A 20,581-nucleotide genomic window follows, 5' to 3' on the forward strand; every position below is an offset into this window, starting at 1 on the left:
CTTCCAGAGTACTGGAAACATACATGGCCTACACTTCAGAACTCTCATCACTTTTTTTAAAAAAAACAAAAACAAATTTTATTAGTTTTTTAATTCTTACAACAAAGTGCTCAGGACACACCGTCATGCTGGGGTAGTCAAATATCCAACAATAAATCCATATAAAATAACCCAAGTAAATACATTAAATATTCCCTCTCTATTTCCCTCAAATAATATAATATATTTAAAATAATCCATCTCTACATTAAATTTCTATAAATCCTAATCCTGTTTTTAAACTTTATTAATTTACAATTACCATAATCCACTTTAACTTTAAATAAACATATTATCACTTCAGGTATCCCTTCCAGGTGTATTCTAATTCTTAATCTCCTAAATCCTTAATTTTATCACGAATCTCTCTTATTTCTTCTTCCACTACTCGATATTTATCCTAATTAAAATAAAATATAACTCTACCCTATACATATACCATCCATCAATCAGTCTATCTCTATAACAGAACAAAATAATACCAAACCTTAAACCATTTCAGTCCATTAGGCAAAATTCAAATCTCATCTAAATAGTTATCATATCTAGAAACACCCATCTTATTACACAAAGCATCATCTTACTAAATTAACATACTCAATTAAATCAATCCAAATCACTATAAAACCTCTTCCATTTTCATTCATTCCATTACAAAATAGTTTTCATACAAATAAACCTATTGTTCCAAAAATTACATTTTTAATCTATTTAACATATATATTCTAGTAATCACCAATTTTTCTCTCGCTTCTAATTCTAAGTCTTAAACCTTAAATCAATCCATATTTCTACAGTGCCTTTTAATCCATTACATATAGTTTTAAATTTTTCTTTTCAGTCTTATTCTGGCTTTCTTTTTGTGCCGGACTGGTTTCCATAACAAAGCTTCTGTCTCAGCAAGTAGATCTCCCTTTGTCACTTTTAATATCATTTGAGTCAGTAGAAAACACCCCGTCCTCTGTAATGGGCATGTGGCTCTTTTGTCATTTCGTTGCTTCAAAAGTTCCAGTCTCAATTTTTGGTTCTTCTGATCCTCGAGAATATGGATGGAATGCTTGTAAGGTAAAATAGATTCCTCTTTAATCTCAATTAGTTCTTCTTCTGGTATATTTTGATTTGTAACATAGTCAGATGAGGTCTGGAGATCAGTTTGAAGGTTTGGAGAATTTGGAGTAAGGCTTCTGGCTCTTATTTCTGTAATAATCTCTTTCATTTTAGCGCATACTTCTTCAGTAGCTTCATAAATTTTTTCCACTATAAGTTTACAGTTTAGTTGTAAATAAGGTTTCTCCATTTTAGTAGTAGTTGAAGAGAGTTCCTTTTATCATTTAGTGGAGGCTATATATAAACAATATCCACCCCCACAATTTCCCACAGCTGGATCAGCTTATCTTTTCTCTTCAAGAATAGTTTGAAGGTCAAGCCCACCTCATCTCCAAAGAAAAACAGATAACTGCAATATTAACTTCCACAAGATGTCCTCAATAGGTTACAAAATCTTTCTCTTTTAAAGGAAAAGGTGGAAAAAATATTCTTCCAGTTTAAAGTGATAGTAAAGCTCTAAAAAAAAATTTTTTTTGTACTCCAAAGTAAATGAAAATAAAATATAGTCATTGAAATTACTTGTTCTGTTTTTTTATTCAGGCGCCTTTCTTCCCACGCATACAAACGCCGCTCTTTCAAGGCAGGGAATTAATTCCAACAGAGCTTTTACAGGCAAACAATCAAATAGGGTGAAGAGAGGAGAAGGAGAGGTCTCACCCAGATCATCTGTGGTGGGTCTTTCACGCTTAGATGTACCTGTGACTTTCGGCTGCTGCAGCTAAGGAATTGGCCATCTTGCAGGACGATCTTTGCTCCATCGACCCTAAGGAGTTAGCTGGAGCCATGGAAGAAGCTGCTGCCCTCCCGCAGTCACCAGCAAGCCTCCTCCTCGGTGGTCGCCCCTCCAGGGCAACTTTCGACCCACTAGGGGGTCTACTAGCAAAGAAAACACAGCCAGTGGAGAGACAAGTCTCTTCACACGACCGGAGTCGCCATGAACTGGAAGCGGAAGTCAGAACTCTCATCTCTTGAAGAAATGGGTAAGGCATTCAGATACTGTTAACTGTTTAGTAACTCTTGAAAAGCAATGTTAGCTGTGCCCCATTACACAGCTCAACTGGATTAGTCATCCACAAAAACAAAATTTGCAACAGCTACTCTCTAACTATTGTTGTTGTTGAGTCCATTAAATTGGGATTGCTTTAACAGTTTTGAATCTCTTTTCCCCAGTCTTTTCACACCAGTACCCATTGGCTTTAGAAAAAGGAATAAGACACATTTTATTTGTGTGTGTGTGTGTGTGTGTGTGTGTGTTTTGAGGTTTTCGTGGGTGTTTGTATGTAGGTCTTTGGTTATTCGGGTTTTCTCCCGCGTAAAATTGGAAGTGTCTTGGTGACGTTTCGACGAAGTCCCATTCGTCATCTTCAGGCTGGTGTTTTCAGCTTCGTGCTTCGAGGAATTTGCTCCTCGAAGCACGAAGCTGAAAACACCAGCCTGAAGATGACGAATGGGACTTCGTCGAAACATCACCAAGACACTTCCAATTTTACACGGGAGAAAACCTGAATAACCAAAGACCTACACACACACACACACACACACACACACACACACACACACACACACAATTGGTTTTTTAGTTTTAACAAAAAGTACTTAAGACACACGGTGGTGTTTGGGTAAACGAACATTCCAAGGTAAAAAACATACAAAAACAGCTCAACTTAATACATTCACTATCATCTCTCTATTTCTCAAAGATAGCATAATAAATTTAATATATTCCATTTCTAGCTTAAATTTCTATTACTACTCCACCTGTTTTAAAGCTTTATCAATTTAGAATTACCATAATCAAATATTGTTTTACATCAACAAATTATCACTTCAAATATCTCTACCAAATATATTGACGTTCTTAATCTTTCTCAGCCCTCTTTTTATCACCAATCTCATTCGTTTGGAATAAGACACATTATTGATGACATATACTGAATGAATCAGAAAGCTAAATAATATAAAAAATAAGTCAATGCATGCTTCATGTATTATAGAAATACCTCTGATTTGGTTAACTATGTCAAGTCGTGCAATGTCCCTAGGAAAAATGGAAATCCCATAATGCAAGACCTACAGACAAGTCAGGAAGCAACAGTCCAGATGGAACATGGCAAAACACGGGTCCAGGTCAGCAAAAGTATGAAAAAAAGCTGTGTTCTCTCCCCTTATTTAGTCAAACTACGTCCTAAATAAATATTGAGAAAGGCTGGATTAAATGAATGTGGTTTTAAAACTGCAAGTAGAAACATCAATAATCTATGCTGTCTACACTACTTTGAAAGTTGAAAATGCGATCTATCTGCAAGCTTTAGAGTGAAAGTGAAAAGAATGGGCGTACAAACTAATGTCAACAGGTAAAGCTACCAAACTTAGAACTGACAATAAAAATAAAAGTTGTCAACTATTAACACTAAAGAAGCCAGTAATTAAGAAATACATCACAAATGAGACTTCCCCCAAGATGGCGTGCTGAGCAGCAGGGTGATTTTTTGTCTCCTGCCAACAAGCAGCTGTTTAATACCATCAAAGCTGACTATTTGACAGTGCACGAATGGGAGCAGCAAGGAATGATCTGAGATGGCCCTCGGATGATCATATACCTGCTGGGAAAAGGGAACTTGACGATCACAATTTTCAGTAGTAGAGATTGAAGGGTTGGGTCTTCCATCTTTTCCTTTCAGCTGTTTGTTATCTTTAAGCAAGTTTTGGCTTTAACTGCATATTTTAAAAGTTTTCTTTACTTTTTGATTTATATCTTTAACTGTTAATTGACTAGTTCAGGGGTAGGCAACCTTGGCTCTTTTATGACTCGTGGACTTCAACTTCCAGCACTCCTGTGCTGGCTCAGGAATTCTGGGAGTTGAAGTCCATGAGTCATAAAAGAGCCAAGGTTACCTACCCTTGAACTAGTTGAATGCTGACTTATCCTTCTGCTGGATTTTAACAAACTTTTTTTCATTGTTTTTCTGTTTATTTCAGAGTTTTAAATCACTTTCATTTTTGCTGTAAAGAAGTTGATTATGAGAGGACTCATCCCTGGGTAGTGAAAGTTATCCGCTTTAATTTACACTTATACTGCATTTTTACTATAAGAGTTATATATTGTACTAGTTTTTAAAAACTGGTCTTTTTTAAACTTCTGATGGGAAATTTCTTATTTTTTAAACTACTTTTTATTGTAGGAAATTTTATCTCAATTTTTCTCTGTGATCATTCTGTTATGCTACATTTATTTCTCTTGTCCTTGAGAATAAAACTGTTTATGCTTTTGTCAAGAAAGCTCAACTACAAAAGAGTTTTGAACTATATTAAAATGTAAACAATAAATCAAGGATCTGAATACTAGACATTATATATTTACAATGTCTACAAAAAGAGATAAAGACCTTTGGGAAGCCTTTGGAAAAATGATTTTTAACTTACAAGCTCTAATTGAAAACTTAGATAAAAAGTTTGATAAACTAACAAAGGCTTTAAATCAACCTCAAGACAACACCCAGATACAAATAACAGCAGCTGAATTAAATTCACAATCAAGTGGATTGGAACCTAATCTGTTGTTGGGAGTTGTGAAGGAAAAAGAGGCTGGTTTGAGAACAGCAGGCTTGGAGGAGAAGGCTGAAAGATTACAGATCTTTTGCATAAAAGAAATCAGAGATGATAGAACTGAGTAGTGATGCACTGGGCTTTCTTAAGAAGATGGCTGGAGTTTGGAGAGTGGATTTATTATATTTAATCAGAAACCAATTGACGAGATGCTGTGTTTTATTTACAAGAAGCTTTTCTGAACAACAAATGCTGTGGAGATACTTATACCATAATAGAGACTTATGACTGGGGAATGAGATGCAATTGTTGGAAAATATACCAACCAAAATCTTAAGGAAAAATTTTATTATTAAGAATCAAAAAGGAGATTTGATACTGGATGGATCAGAGATAAGGATTGTGATTTGTGGTATGTAAGAAACCATTGTAGACCCCCTACAAGTTAAATAGATTGTTAACAGAGTTTTGAAGTTTACCTGTTAACTACCCTTCGTATATACAGTAGATAGCTAACTGGTCAAATTGGTTGCAAACAGACTTTTAGAAGTTTATAAATTGTGGACCTGCTTCACAAGAGAGGAAATTATTATTGCTGCAATATACTTATCAGTATTCAACTGGGTGGATAATATATGTATATGCGTCTTTGTCTTTTTTCTTTTCTAATGCACATTTTAATGTTTTCCTTTTTTTGTTTCTGTATGATTTCTTTTTTCTTTGAAGTTTGTATTCTAACTTTCTGAATAAAATAAAACATTTATGGAAAAAAACAAATACATCACCAACTTGCATTTGGCAAATGCAAAGAAAGGTTTGGAAATAATATCCAGATGATATGGTGGGTCTATACCTACAAAAAGTAGGATCATATCAATAATGGTTGTCCCTGTGCCACTTTATGGAAACAAAAACTGAATTTTGAAGAAGCAGAATAGAAGAACTTTGGTGTGGGGAAAAATCTATACAAGGGATAGCAAAATAAACTAATTATTGCCCTCAAAATAGAAATAACCAGATTCAAATCATCTAACTATATGCCATTGTGGGGGTCACAGTTAGCAACCATACAGATAAAGTATTTCCCTGGCAATCTGTTCCTAACCTAGTCCTTCAGATTTGCCAATGATGCACTCATCACCACCTTAATCCTAGATGTCCTCTTCTCTTTCTTTCCATCTTTCCCAGAATTAGAACCTTCTCCAGAAACCTTGATTTTTGTATAATGCATCCAAAGTAGGATAATTTGAGTCTGTAAACTATTACTATTAGTATTGGGGGGCATATTATGTAAAGACCCAGCTCTCTTGAGAAAGCTAAAATACTGAGCATGTTAGAAGGAAAGACAAGAGAATAAATAGCAGCAAGGTGGATGAGAACTGCACTTTTGAGGATGTAAAGACAGATCACTCTGAAAAAGATCTATGTCATCCCAAAAAATCAAATTGGATATAGATAGATAGATACCAATTTGATAGCACATTGATAGCACATTTTAAAAAAAATCAGTGTCTTGAAAAATCCCATTTTTTTCTATGTCAACTGAACATCTGTGTGAACTTCTATTCTTATGTGGGCTTTTGAAGTCTCCTTTTTGTGGGTATTGGTATAGCCAAGAAAAGTTTAAAAATACCTAACATTTGGAAATGTTAAAAGGGCAGGAGCTTGTCAAATCTGAAGAGGGAGGATGTTCTAAAGCAGCAGTTCTCAACCTGTGGGTCGCAACCCTTTTGGGGGTCGAATGACCCTTTCACAGGGGTCTCCTAAGATCATCGGAAAACACATATTTCCGATGGTCTTAGGAACCGAGACACTGCTCCGCATCCATCTCCACACGGCCTCCTCCGCCATTTGCAGAGAGAGAGAGAGAGAGAGAGAGAGAGAGGCACTTTTGCTTCTCTCTCTCTCTCTCTCTCTCTCTCTCTCTCTCTCTCTCTCTCTCTCTCTCTCTGGCAGACACCTCCTGCAGGGCTCCTGATTGGCCCTGCGTCCGGGTGCCCCAGAAGCGAGGCCAGGGCCTCATGGCCTTGAAGCCACCCGGGAAAGCCCCGGGATCCCTGCTGGGAGCGGCCTCCTGGAGGCTCCACTGACTGGGCCAGCCCTCCCGCAAGCTGCGGCCCAAGTGAGACCAGTCCCTGCGATCCCCAGCCAGCCCAACCATTGGACCCTCTGGCCGGGAAGGCGCGCTAGAGTCCAGGCTGCCAGGAAGGAAGGAGATTCAGCAAAGGTAGGAGAGGAGAGCTGCCTCCTAGGGCCCAGCGCTGGCAGCGGCTTCCTTGCCATCCTCTTCCTCCTCCCCTTCTTCCTCCTACTGCCCCCAAGGCAGCTCGGGCAGGCGCCGGGGCAAGAGGGGTGCCTGGGGGAAGCAGCTGGGCTGATGGAGGGGCTGGCGGGCCGCGTGGCACAAGCCCCCACCGCAGCTCCATCAGATGGGTGGAGGGCGAGGCCAGGTAGTGCAGGGGTGGCAGCAGCGGTTTTCTCACCCTTCTCCTCTCCTTCTTCCTCCTGCTGCCCCCAAAGTGGCTCAGGTGGGCGCCGGGAGGAAGAGGGATGCCTGGGAGGAGCAGCCGGGGTGGTGGAGGGGCTGGCGGGCTGCACCGCAACAGCCCCCACCGCAGCACCATCGGATGGGTGGAGGGCAAGGCTGGGCAGCGCGGGAGCGGCGGGGATGGTGGCAGTTGTTTTCTTGCCCTTCTCCTCTCCTTCTTCCTCCTGCTGCCCCCAAAGCGGCTCGGGCGGGCGCTGGGAGGAAGAGGGGTGCCTGGGGGGGGGCAGCCGGGCTGGCGGAGGGGCTGGCGGGGGGCTGGCGGGCTGCGCGGCACCAGCCCCCACTGCAGCTCCATTGATGGACAGAGGATGAGGCCAGGCAGCATGTGGGCAGCAGGGACCCCCGATGATGCAGCAGCGGCTGCCATTGCAGCCGCTGCCTTCCGTCCTGTTCCCCCTCCCCACCCATTCAGCTGAGGACATGGCGGAGGCTGGGCCGGGGGCGACGGGGACCTCTGACGATGCTGCCGTAAGAGAGAGAGAGAAAAGAGAAAGAGAGGGGAAAGAGAGAGAAAGAGAAAGGGAGGAAACAGAAGGAGAGAGAAAGAAAGAGAGGAAAGAGAGAAAAAGAGAGGAAAGAGAAAGAGGGAAAGAGAGGAAAGTGGGAGAGAGAGAAGAGAGGGGAAAGAGGGGAAAGAGAAAGAGAAGAGAGAAAGAAAAAGAGAGAAAGAGAGGAAAGAGAAAGAGAGGAAAGAGAAACAGGAAAAGAGAGGAAAGAGAGAAAGAAAGGAGGAAAGAGAGAGAGAGGAAAGAGAAAGAGAGGAAAGAAAGAGAGAAAGACGGAGAGGAATGGCGCTTCTCTAACCAGGCTGGGCGGAGTCGGCAGAGCGACCTTCCTGCCCCCCCTCCCCAGCCAGCTGGATGGGGGATTGGGGTTCACCACAACATGAGGAACTGTATTAAAGGGTTGCGGCATTAGGAAGGTTGAGAACCACTGGTTTAAGGGAAAGAACCTGGAGCATGCCTACCCTCTCCACTCTGGTGAGATGGACAGATACCCTCAGATAGCCTGGTCTCATGACATGAAGTACTTTTAAGGTGATAACCAGCACCCTGAATTGTACCTGGAAAGAAACTGGGAGTAAGCGCACAACAGGGATATAATATGGGCAAACCAAGGGGCATCCAACACAGCATGCATCACTGCATTCTGAACTAGTTGTAACTTCCAGGTGGTCTTCGTGAACAGCCCCATGTACAGCATATTGCTGGAATCCAACAGGAAATGACCATCACAACTGGACTGTTTGCAGTCCAGGAAAGGGCACAATTGATAGACAAGGCAAACGTGGGCTAAAAATTCCCTAGTCCAGCTGCCACCTGCTCATCAAGCAGTATGTGTGAGTATAGCAGCAACTCAAATCTGCACACCAGCCTGAATCCAGTCTGGAAAGGATCCAAATAATCTGCTTCATCCAGGGCTATCTGTAACTAAGCACCAAACAGCTTCTCAGCTTTTCCTAAAAAGGGAAGGTTGGAAACTGGACAAAAGTTGTCTAAAACCATTGGGGCCACATATGGCCTCTTGAGAAGGGGGCACATCACCACTTCCTTCAAAGCAGGTGGCGCATCCATATCACTACTTCCTTCAAAGTGGTATTTGTTTTTTTCTTTTTAATAAATTTACAGACAATTCTAAAATTCTGTTTTCACTTTGTCATTATGGGGTACTGAGTGTAGATTAATGAGAAAAAAATGAATTTCAACAATTTTGGAATCAGGCTGCAGCATAACAAAATTGATGAAAATGAAGGGGATCTGAATATTTTCTGAATGCACTGTAGTTACTTAGAGAATCTGCTTTGAATCTGTAGGAGGCAGAGTGTACTAATCTCTGACATAGGCGTAAAGAAGCAGAGATCACATCTGAGGATTCTGAAACTAAATCAAGACTCCTTTTTCGTCTTGAACTCACCGTACTGGTTAGAAAATCTTAATCCTTTCTGAATACAAAAATCCACAGATACAATACCAATATGTTAAGAAGGAAAGTTTGAGACATGATGCTATTGTGCAATGATTAGAAGCTAGAAACATATAGGGAGATCCAATATTTCAGCAACACATATTCTTAGCACTTGGTTCCATTGTGCAGTAAAGGTGTGAAGATTTCTTCATAAAAGGCTGACCCTCTACTATAATATATGCTGTTTCCAGAACTTGATCTCGAATCCATGTCAGCTGTAATGAGCCTTGGATTTGCTGGATTAAATTAAAGCAATATGGGCTAATGCTTTATCCAAATTATTATTAATATGTCTCTTACTTAAGCAAAGTATACAAAACAGCATCCACTGACTTAAGGAAAGACATTTGTTCCCATAATTGTTGCATATTCAATGATCATGACTCTAGAGTACTCAATGAGCATAGAGGAGATGCCAGAGACTCAGACATGGCAAATTTAACAACCAAAGAACCAATTTTTTAAAAAAATAATTGCTCTAATATTTAAACTGAGAATATATCAAATAATATTGGTAGTAGCATTTTCAAACTTGAAGAACTGAACAGGAGATTGGGTCCCAGTGTTGGGGGGAACTTAACTCCTACAGCTTTTCTCAGCTTCTGCTGAATGAGACTGTGGGCAGGCATATACATGTAGTCCTTATCTTAGGACCATAATTGAGATTCTAAGCAATGCAGTCGTTAAGTGAGTAGCTTCCAATTTTATGACCTCTTTTGCAATGATTGTTAAGCAAATTGTTAAGTGAATTTGACTCCAAATGATTTTGCTGCTTGAATATCCCCTGGGAAGGTCATAAATGATAATCACATGACCTCAGAAGACTGCAACTATGTAAATACATGCCGGTTAGCAAGCATCCTGATTTTGATCATATGACTGCAGAGACACTGCTACCATCATAAGTGCAATGATCAGTTGTCACTTTTTTCAGCACTGTCATTAAACAAATAGTCGTATGTCAAGGACTACCTGTATCCACTGATATTGTACAGAGAACATAACAAAAATCTTAAACTACAAAAGCACTTTTTCACAAGAGTGTAACTTACAAGAGTTCAGTATATAAATAGATTAGGAATGTGATTTAAAAATCAAGACAGCTCCGAGAACCACAGGCATTGTAATTTAATTTGGTCAGAATGTGATGTGACCTCAAAGAAGATATCAAAGAAGATTGAAGCAGCCAGAAAACAAGGCGTAAAAATGTAAGACAAAGGGTAATACAAAATTGGTCATCTTATAATAGTTATAATAGTGAAAGGGTAATAGTAAAACCAAGGCCCCAGCTTCAAGGTTTGGATTTAGTGATTATTTTATTACTGATATAGAGATAATCTTATCTATGAAAATATAATTATTCATAAGTGATAATGTATCTTTTACTGTATAATCCTTTGGAAACCTGCACTTGGGACTCACGATCTGGTTATTTAGATTAGAAACCCAATAAATCATTATTTCGAAATATAAACAACTTCATTTGGGATCTCCATTGCTTTGGTTCATCTTTCAGTGCTTTGCTTTTTTTCTCACAACAATGCAATCAATTCATATGAAATCAGTTAAATCTCTGTTGATATTAATGAAGGCTGGAGAATGTGCAGGAACATATATTGAACATATATTCCAACAGGAAAGCATTAGCAAGAGACTTGGAAACAGCCTAGCTGCAAAAGGTTAGACATTGCCTATCTCCCATTATGCAAAAAATCAGACTTGAGTTTTCCTCAGTGGGACTTAACGAAAGCCATTGCTTATGGATGTAGTTTCTATTTATAAGTAGCCATTCAGATTTGTCTGAGCTTGTTCTTGTTGCTTTTAGGTATATAGTTTTCCAGGATGAAAATGAAATGACAGATGTACCAATACTAAATCTGTAACATATGCTGCAAAGTAGGGGTGGACTTTGTACCCCCTTATTTTTATACCACATTACCGTGAGATTATCTGAAATAACCTCAACCTCTCAGAAGTTAGTTTTGGATGTCTAAGAATATCTTCCAAGCTGCACTGAATTCAAGTTTTTTTGTTTATTGTTGTCCTGGACTAAGTATTTGGATGCAGATGGCTCATCTACTTTTATAAACCAAGATGTATCAGCATTGACAAGAAATCTTAGAAAGAGAGGCATCATGAGACTTAATTCTCATATGGCTATCAGATGTGGCCACTGCCAAAACAAGATGACAATTGAGTTTAAACGAAACAAGATGACAACTGAGTTTAAAAATAGAACTGTCCATCTCATAAATAGTTTAGGCAGAATTGTTTCAAATCCAGTTTCCAGGGAAAAGCTTGATAGACATGAAGGAAACATTTCCAGGAACACTTCCAGGTCCAATTCAAGGTATTGGTTATGTTCTATAAAGTCCTACATGGTATGGAGCCAGTCTATCACTGGAACCAGCTTTGTCTCATCACATTGGCCTATCCCATTGGGTCAGTTGGAAAAGGCATGTTGCAGACCCCTTCAATTAAGCAACTCTGACTGACAGAGTCTAGAAAGAGAGCCTTCTCTGCCTCTGCCCACACTCAATGGAATAGTCTTCCCCCAGAGGTGAGATGGGGCCCCACTCTCCTGGCCTTCCGACAGGGAGTTAAAACATGGCTCTGTGGCCTTGTGTGGGGACCCCAAAGGACCACAGAGTTGTGGGGTTGGTTGGTGCCATGACAGCCCGCCCTTTGCCTTTGTCAGCTAATTTTTAGCAGGGTTTAATTATTCTTCTCTCCTTAAAAATTTATAATTTTTTAAAATTTTTAGTTCTAAAATTTTAACTTTTAGCATTTTAATTTTTATATACTGTTTTATATTTTGTTGGTTGATGTACATCATCCAGGGTCCCTCTAAGAGGGAGATGGATGGTTCAGAAATGTTGAAATAGAACAAACAAACAAATAAGACTGAAACCAGCCATCAACTGGATTCCTTGAATCAGAGTAGAACCTAAAGGAGGAGCTACATTATATCTGTCTCCAAAGAAAAACAGAGGTGCCATATTTAAACATAATGACCAAATGACACTACCATATAGATTGCAACTGATATCCAATACAGTGTTTTATCTTTTTTAGGGGGATGTACCGTGTTTCTCTGAAAATAAGACCCAGCCTTACTTTCTTTTGGGCTCTGAAGCACTAGGATTTACTTTTGGGGAGGGCTTACTTTTTGCCGGTACCAGTGAGCCACGAGTAAGAGTGGGGCAAGGCCTGTGCATGAGGTGGAGAAGCAATGCATCAGTGAGAGTGTGGTGGCAGACCATGTATGGTACCAGGGCAGGCAGGCAGGGCACGTGCCCTTCCTGTGCAGCCCCGGGCCGGCCGTGCTGGGCAGCAACGAGAAGGGTGCCGAGGTAGAGATGGCCAGGCCAAACAAAGCGGCAGGTGGAGCACCGGAGGCTTGGGGAGGGAGGGTGGTGAAACAGAGGGGGTCCTGCCATCAGCACCCATCCCTTTCCTTACCTGACTCCCAGGCCCGTGCCGTTTCTCCTTCATGATCTGCCGCTGCCACATGCAGGGAAACAAAAGAAGTTTGGGGGGGGGGGCGAAGGCCAATCAATCAATTCCAACTTCTCGTGAAAAAAAAAAAGATCTTGCAAAGTTTGGATTGATTGAATTGAATTGATGGGTGCTAACAGCAGGATGCCCGGCCACTTCAACATCCTCCCTCCCCAAGCCTCCAGCCTCACCACCCCCATCTCGGCGCCCTTCCCGACACCACCCAGCACGGCCACCCCGGGGCTGCAGGGGCTGGCCTGGTACAGGAAGGGCATGCATGCACCACCTGCCTGCTTCACCACTCTCCCTCCCTCAGCCTCTGGGGCTCCATCTGCCACCTCAGTGCCCTTCCCGCCACCACCCAGCACGGCCACCCAAGGCTGTGCTTGGAGCCTCTAGGAGCTGCAGGGATCCGTATGTGCCCTTTTCGTACCACTGTTTTTGGCTCCGCATCTGTGCATGTGTTTGCCTTGCTGTTTTCGGCGGCGCTTTGGGGGGATAGTCTATCCCTATTCACAGCGTGGCTGCCATCCAATCGCTGTGCCGCCTCTCAGGAGGGTAGCATCAGCTCCCAATGCAGCAGTGGAGAAGACGGAAGGCAATCCCGCCCGCCAGATCAGTCTGGCAGGGATGGGGTGGGAAACTGAGTGGCACAGAAAGCAGCACTCAAGAGCCTCCAGGAGCTGCAGGGATCTGGGTGCACCCCATGCAGTCGTGCTCCTACAATGCACAGCCTCTCCCTGTAAGCAATCTGGCTCGTCGAGAGTCAGGTTGGCCATCGCAAGAGGCTCATCCCGCATGTGCAGCAGAGCTGGAGCAAGTCACACCTCCCGTGACAGCTAACCTGATCCCAGGCGGGCCGGATTGCTTCAGTTGTGAGGAGCCTACCCTAAAGTTTCCTGAAGCTGATAAGAACTGTGGCCCACCACAGGTGAACAATTTAGCTGAGCCGCAAAATTGAACTCGCAACGGCAGCAATGGCAGCAGGTAAGGCAGGGGGAGGCACGCAATTTGGACTGCCAAAAAAACTACGGTGCGATGGAGTGGGCAGGGTTAAGTAGGGCTTACTTTTTGGTGTAGGGCTTATATTAGCCCAAACCCCCCAAAATAAGCTAGGTCTTATTTTTTGGCTAGGTCGCATTTTTGGAAAAACATGGTATGTAGAAATGCTTGAAGTAAATGGAATTGCAGCAACAATAGGAAAACATCTCCTCTAGTGGTATATTGTGCCTGTGAACTAGATAAGCTGCAAGAGAACAATGGAAGAATTCTCATAATTAATCTGGAGGCTAACATGCTATACAAAGAGAAATAAGTAAGCTAAGTAGCAGATAGATCAGTATGAGAATAGACAGTAAGAGCCTATTATTTAGATAAGGGAATAAAATGATACCAAGGAAGCAGAGGAACAGAATGTATGTCATGCATTTAGAAAAAAAAACCCTCTTGCCTCAGAAATGACAAATAGTAAAACAAAAGATAGATAAATGGATCCATTATTATGGATTACTATGGATCCATTACGATAAAGCAGCGAAAGACTAATGATAAATACCATAGGTATATTAATGTATCATCCTGCAAGTCTATGGATATAAATCACATTCTGCAAGAGAGAAAGGACAGATGTAGTTAATACTATCCTAAAAAATGAGAGGTAGGATGAGAATGGCAAGTTCAGTCCTGTATTTTAAAATACTAGAAAAGAAGATTAAGTATGTTGTAACATGGGAGATGCCTTAGAAATGACAGGGCGATTTGGGTTGAGGTTAGCCCAGAAGATAGCATGATAACTCCATAAAATAAATGGCAGAAGCCAATAGCCCACACTTTTTTAATTTAGGGGGAAAAAAACCCCATGCTGTCCACGAATGATATGAGGGAATATCAAAATCAAAAACATAATCTGAAGCTTTAAGCTGGGGTCTACAATTCTTCTGTGGTAGGAACATAGGTAGTATGCATAATGATAGTATGCATATTCTGAAAGACTGATGGCTTTTGATCAAGACCCATCTACATTGAGTTATGCACAGAACCAAAACCAGATCATATGAGGTGAAGTGGTATGCAATGAGGGAAACTGGTATACCTGAGAAAACAGTGAACACAGCAGTGTCCCCAAATAGAACTCCCTTCCTTGTCCTATTGTACAAAGCCCAGAGCAATTAGCAAGCAATGAGGCCCTTGTTCAGATCCATAATCTGCCATAGCAAATATAATTATATAAATTATTATAATATTAATTTTCAGAGTCTCTGATTTCTCCATGAAATAAATATAAAACTAAAATTGTACCCCACTAGCAATTTAATTCTGGAAAACATACATCCTCTTACTTATGGAGGCAAGAATATTTTCAGTAAGATCTACAGTAATGAAATAACCCTGAGACCATAAATAAATTATCAAAACAATTTTATTAATGGGAGGATGAAAAAGTCTTTAAACAAAACAATGTGGTTTTTTTAAATCAAAAGGTACATTTCTAAGTAGAAGATGGAGACCAAAAAATACCCTGGATAAATCAATACATGAAATATTGGTCCCAACCAATCCTATAATATTCCTTATATTCTACTTTTCCAACACTCAGCCATTAACACTTACTTCAGTTAATATTATCTGATCAATATAACAAATTTTAATTGGTTTCCTAATTAATATTTAGAAAACCTTAATGTCTGAATAATACAATAAACTTTCCTTTCATCAGTTTTCTCCTTGCACTGGTTTTAATCAACTAAAAAGACAATGTTTATTATTTGTAAAAAAAAAAAAAAGATTATTAAATAACTCACCTGATGATCCTGAATCTTCCTGCCAACTACTCTGAATGTATTGTTGCCTGTATGATGATATATATGAACTCTGCTAAATCCAGTAGACCCACCAGCTGGTACCCACTTCTTATTGGCATCATCGTAGACCATTACAGCAGCTCGTGCTTGGCAGATGCTCTGCTCACTATTAAGGCAAAGAAAAATAAATGGGTAGAAAAGAGTACAAGCATAAATCTGAAATGTTTTCATGAAAATAGCATCCTCTGACAAAGACTTTATTATAGCATTCAACTCAGCTCATCAAACTCAATTCTAGAATTTCTTTTATTTCATTGAAAAGAACTTATGTCATATTTGGTTAAATTTTGTGTCACATGATATAAATAGTTCTTTATTTATTTTATTTATTTATTTTCAAATATTTATATGCCACCCAATCCCAAAGGACTCAGGGGAATATTTATCAATCAAGGTTGACATGAGGGGTCCTTGGTGCTCTTTGAGCTTGCTTGTTTTCTTGCAGATGTTTAATTACCCAAACTAGGTAACATCATGAAACATCTGCAATAAACTAAGCAAACTCAGAGAGCACCAAGGACTTCTCAAACAGTTCTTTATTTTGATAAATATATTTTTCTTAGGGAAGAAATTTTTAAATAACCTATTTGTTCCTGAATACTTATTCTTCATGTTAATCCTATTTGACCATTACTTAGCCCACATAAGAATAACAAGTAATAAGGTTCACAGCCCTAATAGAAAATAATTATAAACCCCCTAATAGTTACTAGCCTTTAAAAATATAGATTTAGTCATAAAAAAAAGACTGATAAGAAAACAAACCACAGGCTAAAAGTTTGCCACCATGATGGTTTCTTTACCCAAATGCCTATTTTTTTCCTTCTCCACTGCTTTAGTTGATATTTATTTTTCCTTCATTCTTCAGCAAAAGTTGGGGACAGAGGAACGTGTACAATTTCCTCTTTTCTTCTGTATTAATGTGGACATATCACATCAGCTTCAACTTTGGCCATCAACTTATTTATTTATTTATTTATGAGACTTATATACCGCTTTAAGTGCAAGCACTCTCTAAGCGGTGTACACCAGTAAGCAATGTATATATATATTTACATTGCCCCCAACTTCTTTGGTCCAAAATGGTTTTGGCCCTTATGTGAGACACAGTTAGTGCCTGAAGATAACAGGTAAGGCTGAAATACAGTACAAACAGCATACATACTTGCTTAATCAATTCAATAAATTTCCATACATGCCAATATGGAACAAATGAAATGACAACTTTGAAACACTATAGGACTAGTGGACAACCCCACACCAGCTGTTAAATGCTTGAGCAGAGGGGTCAAGATGTCGCCATTTAATCAAAATAAGAAATTCAAACACATGTATCATTAATTATATCTAAAATCAAAGGCTGCAATTATATTTTTCAGAACTACCCCTAAAACCTATATAAGCTCATTTTTTTTCTGAGCATCATAATCAAACTTTTTTTCTAGACAGATATTTTACTTCAAGAAGTCTGCCATTTGATAAAGCATTACGATACTTTTACAATATATCAGAAAACACATGACCCTTCAGTCATCATTTCAGAGATATTTTCTTACCTAACAACCGCGCACTCTGCACACTCCCCATCCCGTAGTGCCTTTCGCACACTTCTGCACTTCCTCCCCAATGAAGAGGTTGGAAAAAGTATGCAGGTGTGCATGGGAAACTGCAGGGGCAGGGAGGGCATGCAGGGGGAGGGTGTTGCAGGTCAGGAAAAGTGCACAGGGACATCAAGAGGTGTTAAGTGGGTCAGGAGGGTGCATCGGGGGTGGTGACACAGATCAGGAAAAGTGCACGGAGGTGTATGAGTGGCCAACACAGTGCAAGCACAGAAGGACTATGAAGGTTGCATGGGTTGGGGAAACTTATCCAAGCAACTTGTAACCTTTCCTGCTGCTTCCCCATTTCTGACACTCCCTGCAAGCTTCCAACAATCAAAGACTTTGCTTGTGGGAAGTTGTCAGGGAGCGCTGGAAATGACCACAGCTGACTATGGCAGCATTGAAGCAGCCACAACTTTCCCAAATTTCATCCTGACAGGAATAATGGGTCCTGGCATTCTATAATTTAACCCATTTGAGGTACCTTGGTTCAAAAATTGTTGCCCTATGATGCACCATTTCGCCCAATTAAAGGTTACAAACAGACACAAGAGTTTTAGTAGTATATAGGTCAGTTTTTATTCATTTATTTATTAAACTCAAATATAACTCCAGAAACAAATTTTAATGAATTTAAGATAGTGTAAACAAAATGTTGACTCAAATCTAGAAAATAAATAACAGTGTACTAAGCCAAGAAACTATACCACGTCCCTCTGCATTTTTAATATAATCTGCCCATTCAAGTTCTATTCTTCTACAAGGAAAGCTACTACTATGACTTAGAGGCATAATACAATATGAACCAGAAAGATTAGAAACAATGTCTACTTAGTTCAGCCTCAAAGAAACTTCAAGGACATCTGTTGTGAATGAGAGAAACTAGCTTATGGTATTTGATACATAGTTTCCCACCTGTTATTTGCTTAGCTTTTTTTTTTACTCTTAACAGTTTGACTTCCAGATCAATAAAAATCTGGCTTTTAAAAATAAAAGGCTTTTAAAAAGAGTTAGGTCATGCCATCCTTAAAGGGCACTGAAACCCAGTCATTTACACACATCTTATTTAAAAACAACTATAATCAGCTTTCTAACTGCTCTTTAAAATTTATGTAACTGAGATACAGATTTCTACTTTGGAAGTTAGTCTTTAGTTAGTTAGAATATAATCGTGAATTTCTCTGCTTAGGTAAGAAGCTCCATTTAGTTAAACAGGATTACTTTTATTTTATTTATTTGTATCCCGCTTTTATTATTTTTACAACTAACTCAAGGCAGCAAACATATCCAACACACCTTCCTCCTTCTATTTTCCTCACAACAACCCTGTGAGAATGATTGGCCCAAAGTCACCCAACTGGCATCTAACCATTACAAATTTCTCCAAAGCATCCATTATCAGTAAATACATATGAAGCAGCCTTATTTAATAATTAGGTGGCACCAAAAGTGACTATTGTTAATATTGACAATGTTCACTATATCTGGTGCAAGTTTTCAGCAATCATCTAAGTCTTGCCCAGGATGTTCTGTCCCAACCAGGTCTTCCAACAATATACCCATTATTCATCATTATATACTGGTCCATAATACATAATGCTCAAGATTTTTATTAAATTAGCTTTTCTGGAACTTATGGTAATTGAATATATTGTCCACAGTTAAACCTGTCTATGGAAATTCTCAGTCATCCAGGTCATGGTTGTCCCAAAGGTGCTTTTTTCACAAGGCAACTGGAGTTCCTTGTTTTTCTTGAAGATGTTTCACTTTTCATCCAAGAAACTTCTTCAGCTCTGACTGGATGGTGCAGAATGGCAGGATTTATACTCCTTGCAGACAGCTGGTCATTTGCATTCTTTTAGAGAGTTGTTGAGGCCATTTGGAGGTTTATCTGTGTCCTCGGGGTCACCTGAGGGCAGCTGTCATTTTTCTTAAATTTCTTAAAGAAATTTCTAATTTCTTTAAACAATTTTAACTATTTCGATTAAAACAAATTAATGATAAACCATCAATCCAATGCAGCACCATTTGGATTTTACCTGTCCTCAAATGCATTTTACAGTTCTCCCAAAATAAAGAAGGGCTAGTCTGATTATCCAGAGTAAGCTATGCCATGTAAGGGAGACATTGCTGAGAAAAGTCTAACCCAGAGTCATTTAAGATAGCATTTCTTTACTGGTAGAATTCACAACGAAGTCTTACTCCCAAATCTTACTGAAAGGGCAGACTCAACTATGCGAAGGCACTTACATTATTTCTCTCCCTGCCTTGACAAAGCTGAATCTATCCATCCATGATAAGTAGCATCTTAATTGTACTTGGAAACAGTTTCTGTAGTAGAGCATTACAAGAGGAAACAGACTGCTGCATATTGCACCCACTGAAGCTTCCAGGCGATTTCAAGGACAACACCCTACAACAATCCAGCAGAAAGGGCATGGGTGACAACAATTAAAGCCACCCGATACAGGAAAGGCTTGAAGCTAGTATAGATGTGATTATGCAAAAGCCTTCACTGCAATAGAAGACAATGTCTATCAACCTGTATTTCTACAAATTCCTAATCTCTCCAACCCAGGATCTGCTCTCATCAAGGTCATATAAGGGGAGACTTTTCCAGAACTAGTATTCTGGATGGAATGATATTCTAATATCACCACATATGAAGTTTCATGACACCAATAGCAGTCTATCCACACTGCCCAGAGTCTTGCTGGATTATAGTGGCATAAAAACTCCAGTAAATACTTTATCCAATTCACTATCAACTTCTCCAGTCCAATTAGCTAGCTCACCACCTCCAATTAGCTCACAACCTTCCATTCTGTACTTTTTCTTTCCAACAAACAAATCTACTTCCTCTGGCAATCAGATACCACTGTACTCTAATGCCCCTTCTAATTCACTGCTCAGTTCTTGCCTCAGTTCTGGAAAACAGGGAGCCCTCCACTTAATGCCCCATTTAACACTTTGCTGGATGTGTCTTCTGAGGAAGCCAAGCAGCTGCTTGTTGACAGTCACACATGCCAGGTTCTATGATCGCCTAACAAATGTTTTTGAAGAACTTCAGTATTTAACAGCTGCTGTATAATAAATTGCCAGCAGTGGTAGCAGCAGCAGTTCCCACACAGACTCACCCATGAGTCTGAACCAACTCTTCACTAATGTCAGCAACTTTCTTTTATTTTTTTTCTAACACCATCCCTTCTTTATTCTGCACAGGCAATGATGCAGGAGATCACTGATTTCTACTGATTTCTTTAGACCTCTTGCCCCATTTATGCTTTTTCACCGTTTACTTTCTATATTAATCTCATACAAAAAATGTCCATTCTGATTTGGAAGCATCACTGCTTCAGACAGAAAGGCGGTGCAGAGAGTGGTGAAAATGGCCGAAAAGATCATTGGCAGTTCCC

At 39.9% G+C, this 20,581-nt stretch overlaps 1 protein-coding gene across 3 annotated transcripts in view; it reads right to left on the reverse strand.

Annotated features, from left to right (window-relative positions):
• The window catches only part of ENAH (ENAH actin regulator), an 83,368-nt gene that overhangs the window by 44,842 nt on the left and 17,945 nt on the right, over positions 1 to 20,581 (reverse strand). For all 3 annotated transcript variants that reach the window (XM_039341709.1, XM_039341710.1, XM_039341711.1), the window contains exon 2: positions 15,505 to 15,670. In XM_039341709.1, coding sequence (XP_039197643.1) covers positions 15,505 to 15,670 — 166 coding nt within the window. The remainder of the gene's footprint in view (positions 1 to 15,504; positions 15,671 to 20,581) is intronic.

This window comes from Crotalus tigris, unplaced genomic scaffold (genome assembly GCF_016545835.1).
Source record: "Crotalus tigris isolate CLP2741 ecotype Arizona unplaced genomic scaffold, ASM1654583v1 scf7180000017771.5222438, whole genome shotgun sequence".
In the NCBI taxonomy this organism is placed as follows: domain Eukaryota; kingdom Metazoa; phylum Chordata; class Lepidosauria; order Squamata; family Viperidae; genus Crotalus; species Crotalus tigris.